Source organism: Hipposideros armiger, unplaced genomic scaffold, assembly GCF_001890085.2.
Source record: "Hipposideros armiger isolate ML-2016 unplaced genomic scaffold, ASM189008v1 scaffold_23, whole genome shotgun sequence".
Classification (NCBI taxonomy): Eukaryota; Metazoa; Chordata; class Mammalia; order Chiroptera; family Hipposideridae; genus Hipposideros; species Hipposideros armiger.
Window position 1 is genome coordinate 1,559,231 of NW_017731373.1, and position 5,455 is coordinate 1,564,685.

Here is a 5,455-nt window from a genome sequence, read left to right on the forward strand (position 1 = left end):
CTAAGTCACAGGAAAAGAGTAGACAAAGGAACATATTAAATGACACCACAGAAATGCAATGAGAAAATCAAGACCAAAACTTCATAGGGCAAATGACTTATTTTATTTCTTCTCAGCAAATAAATTGCAAGGAAAAAAATGGTGGTGAAGTAAATACTGAAGATTAAAAGAGGAATCAGAGACATATCAACAAATACTATGTGGACCTTGTTTGCATCCTGATTTAAACAAACTGAAAAAGAAACAACAAATTTTACAGTTATAAAACTAGGAAACTAAACACCAACTAGGTATTTATTATTAAGGCATTATTATTCAATTGTTTTAATGTGTGAAAATGATATGTAGTTATTTTTTTTTAAAGAGTCTTTAACTTTTAAAGATAAATACTAAATTTTTTTTTTTAAAGTAAAAAAATGTCCAGTGGTGCTATACTTACATTGTAAGCCACATAGGTCCATTTTGACACTTTTACTGGAACCCACATAGATGTCCCTAAGGTAAAGGAAATTAATTTGTTTGGCTTGTTTTTTTAAATATATGTATAAACCAATTTCTTTTATTGAATGCTGGTGAAATGCTTCTCAGTCATAATAGGATTTGAAAATGAAGTGGTTTCCTGAACACTGGCTATTTTAAAATAGAAAATCTAGTGAGATGTTCTCTATATGCTCATCACTAACTAGCATTCACATCAAGTAAAGCATTTGAAATCTATTTGGTGTCCTTAGCTCTAAGGAAGTATCACTAGAAGGAAATCAATATTTCATTTTCCAAACAAGACAAGTAATTAAATAGAGTATGACAGGTATCATATATAAAAGCAAAATTTACCAGCAAAAGATATGCTGTGAATTCAAGAGAAAAGTGAAGAATGACTGATACTGAGATACTAAGTCAAGAATAATATAGCACTTATTTCATGTGACTGTCAGGAGAATACAGACAATTAACTCAATCTTTTAAATTTTTCAACCTGTCATGTTGGTTTTAGGACAAAATTTTTACCAGCAACATTTTACAAATTGCTCTTCAGCTTTTTCCCTTCCTTAGTCAAGAACTTCGTAAGAAACCATCATAGAGAAATTAATAAGAGGTAACAGGATTATAGTACCTGAAGTATCACAGTTTCAAAGACTATCTGCTAATAACAATAATCAAAACTGTACTTAAAATTAAAGCACGTTATTACCACTAACCTGTTAAGTCAGAAATTATTGCTGGATTTTCCTCAAAGTGTTTTGCTGGGTGTCTTATGAAGTGGTGATTCAAAACCGACAATTTCTTCTTGGGATTTTCAGTTATCTAGAAATAACATTGATACATTTTGTATCCTTTCATATTCATTATGATAGTTCAATAAAACTTTGCTTCAAGTAATACTGATTAGAGCCAACAGTGACTCTGGGCTATGCACTATTCTATAATAAGTGCCCTAACATGTTAACTATTTAATCATCACAAGAACTCTAAGAGATAATAACCTTCTTATCTATATTTTAAATATGAAGAAACTAAAGCACAGAAAAATTAAGTAACTTACCCAGCGTCATGCTCCTATTAGGAGTCTGGACCAGTATTCAAACCCAGGCAGTCTGGCTCCAGAGGCCACAGTTTTAATCATTAGGCAATAGTGTCTCTCAAATAACAGTTGATTAAAAAGTATATATGAGGTGTCATAAAAAAATACAGTTAAGTATTTAAACAAAAAAGAAATTTACTACAGTAAAAGACTCATTGCTATTAATCCCCCTCAAAATTCTCCCCCTCACTTCGAAAACACTTATCCCATCATTTTTGCCACTTTCTGAAGCAGTTCTGGAAGTCCTCTTTCGTGAGTGTCTTTAGTTGCACTGTCGTGGCTTCCTCAATGTCCTGAATCATTTGACTTTGGGGAAGAGCCATAAGTCATACAGTGACAGATCCGGTGAATAAGGTAGATGAGGACACACTGTAATGTTTTTATTTGACAGAAATTGCTGTACCAGAAGCAATGGGTAACACAGAGCGTTGTCATGATGGAGGATGATTTATGGCATACTTTAAAACACACCTTCTCTCAACCATAGCTCACTCCTAACTGACTGCACTGAACAAGTTGAAACTTGTCACACACTGTTATTAAGGTTCAACGCACTGCCTCCTGTACTGAAGCTCCCTGCCTTTCTGCTGGATGGCACTCAGCACCAGCATTTACCGTATTTTGTGATCACAAGTGGGAAGGTTTCCGTGTCACACATCACTTCTAGTACGGCAATTTATGTCAAATAAAACATTATGGTGTATCCTCATCCACATTATTCACCTGATCTGACACCATGTGACTTCTGGCTCTTCCCCAAAGTCAAAACGACCATGACAGGTAAACATTTTGAATCAATTCAGGACATTGAGGCAGCCACGACAGTACAACTAAAGATACTCATGAAAGAGGACTTCCAGAACTGCTTCAGAAAGTGGCAAGAATAATGGGGTGTGTTCAAAGGGAGTATTTTGAGGGGGATTAATGGCAATGTGTCTTTTATTGTAATGAATTTTTTTTTTTAAGATTTTTATTGGGGAATTGGGGGATGGGAACAGTGCTGGGGAATTGGGGGAAGGGGAACAGACAAGTTGCTGTCATTTTNGGATGAAAGGATAAAATGCTTAGAATTCGCTTTAAAAAATTCTTTAGTCAAAAAAAAAAAAAAAGAAAGGAAGTGAGGAAGGGACAAATAAAGTTAGAATGGCAGAGAACAGATAACTGTTAAAGCTGTTTGTGATGGTTCCATGAGAATCTGGTATCGTATTCTCTCTCTACTTTTGTTTGAAAACTTCAATAATAAAAATGAGGGGATGGTTTTAAATTCAACATATGACCTTATGCTAATTAATATCCATGGACAGTAATTACAGAAAAGGGATCCTCCAATAAGCCAAATGGACAATTTGCACTTTGGCAAGGATTTTTCTCAGTATAATACAGATACTCTGATTTGAAATTTAGTACTGAATATGAATATTTTCACTCTCAGGGCCAGATTCTTGTGGAATAAAGAACCCATTCAGATTTTAAGCTGAGAGATGCTAGTCTCTGTGAGGGATGCAAAACTCTGGTAATCCCATTAAAATTAGTATTCATTAACATCTAGCCCACAATGCCCGCCAACCATCTTTTCTAAAGGCTTTATTATATATGAGATGGCAGCATCTACCAACTAAGTGATATAATAGATCCTAGTGTATTATCAGCTACAAAAACATTTTGATGAATACTTTTCAATCAAAACTCTGTTCCAGACAAATATTTTTTAAATAATTAGATAATAATTAGATTTAGTAATAGTGTACAGATAAAGATGAGATCTACTAGATATTAGTTGAATTTAAAAAATGAACAGCTAGCTTTTTAAATTTACATAAAGTGTACCAATTATCTTACCAGCATCGTGCTCTGACAATAGGCATGAGTGTAGATTTTTCTATGATTTGCAAGAGGAAATGTAAAATATATTTTATCAGATTCCTAAAAAAAGAAAGAAAACACAAAACTATCACAAGAGTAGATAATTTCATCATTCAAAAATCCAGATAACATAGATGGATCTTGAGATTATTATACTATTCAAAATAAGTGAGACAGGAAAAGTTGAGCACCCTATAATATCACTGATATGTGGTATATAAAACTCAAAACAACAAAGGAAAAAGACAAACAAATGAAAAAACAAACATTCATATACACAGACAATAGTTTAGTGGTTACCAGAGGGTAAGGGAGCGGGGGTGGTAGATGAGGGTAAAGGGATCAAATATATGGTGATGGAAGGAGAACTGACTCTAGGTGGTGAACACACAATGTGATATATAGATGATGTATTACAGAATTGTACACCTGAAACCTATGTAACTTTACCAGCAATTGTCACCCCAATAAACTTTAATTAGGAAATAAATAAATAAAATTAAAAAAATAAAAGTTAAAAAAAAATCCAGATAAGGCAATCATTAATAATTCTAATTCTATTTGGTTCTCAGAAAAGTCACGACGCATTTTTGCAATGAAAAACATAGAAAAAATAAGTCATGACTTTTCCGACAACCCAATATTATTCCTAGTGCTGTTCAGAACCAATATTCTAGGAGTGGGAAGGCGAAGATACAGATGTAAGGTAGAGAGATCAGATAAAAACCCTATAGTACTGAATTTGTCTTAAAAGTATCAGTAAGAGGTTGGACAATCAAGTTCGTAAACTCATCCTAGAAAAAGTGCTACAGACCTCATTGCTGAATATCACTATGGTCACCTTCTAAGTACTCCCCTTGGGAAACTGCACCAATGCCAGCACCTAGTCCACCCTTCAAAGCAATTCTGGAACTCTTTTTCTGGCATGGCTATCTGAGCTGTCATCGTATTACCCTTGACATCCTGAATGTCATCAAAATGTCTTCCTTTCAGTATTTCCTTTATCTTTGGGCAAAAAAAGAAGTCATTGGATGCCAGATCAGGTGAGTTGGGAGGGTGTTCCAATACAGTTATTTGTTTACTGGCTAAAAACTCCCTCACAGACAGTGCTGTGTGAGCTGGTGCACTGTCGTGATGCAAGAGCCATGAATTATTGGTGAAAAGTTCAGGTCGCCTAACTTTTTCACGCAGCCTTTTCAGCACTTTCAAATAGTAAACTTGGTTAACTGTTTGTCCAGTTGATACAAATTCATAATGAATAATCCCTCTCATATAAAAAAAAGTTAGCAACATCGTTGCAACAAGTTCACAAACTTAATTGTCACACCGCGTATGAATGCATGTGTTTTGCTTTGGTTTGGTTTTTTGGTCTTATGGTCAAGATAAAATATCTTTTTTAGCTCTGTCTACTGAAAAGGCCTAGAAACGCTAACCCACTAGCCATAAGCATCTCTAGTGCCTAGATTATGGTTTTTATGTGCCATTTTCCAAATATCAGAAGAGTTCCTTAGAGAAAAAAGTTGATTCAAGGTCTGGGGCAGGAGAAATACAAAATGCGCTGAAGCATCTTTGCATACCAGGTAGTGAGAAAACTGTCAAAAGGCAACTAAAGAGACAACTTATCAAAAAGATTCTGGAGCCTCACTTGAAATGGCTTACACTGGTCAAAGACAGAACAATTCTAATATCGATTTTGATATCAAAAATAGAACAATTTTAGTGTTTTAGTTTAGATAGAAACACGAATATCCTTAAATACATGAGTTCATAATAATATTGGGTTGGGGATGACCCAAAACCTCTTACGTTCACTGACAAAGGCTGTTTGTGAACCAACTCACTATTCTGAAAATCAGTACTTATAAGAACCAAAGATCCAAGCAATTATCATTTTTTCCTTTACAATTTGTTCCACTTTTGATAAATTGAGTAGATGAAGAGTTTTTCTATAAATGAATGAAGAGTTTTTCTATAAATGAATAAATGAAGAAGGAATAATCAAATTAGGCT

The 5,455-nt window shown here is 34.2% G+C and overlaps 1 protein-coding gene across 1 annotated transcript in view; it reads right to left on the reverse strand.

The window, feature by feature from the left end:
- PGAP1 (post-GPI attachment to proteins inositol deacylase 1) overlaps positions 1-5,455 on the reverse strand; it is a 93,915-nt gene that overhangs the window by 47,666 nt on the left and 40,794 nt on the right. The window contains exons 8-9 of the mRNA XM_019635604.1: positions 1,200-1,305; positions 440-495 (exon numbers count right to left, since the gene is read on the reverse strand). Of these exons, the coding sequence (XP_019491149.1) occupies positions 440-495; positions 1,200-1,305 (162 nt within the window). The remainder of the gene's footprint in view (positions 1-439; positions 496-1,199; positions 1,306-5,455) is intronic.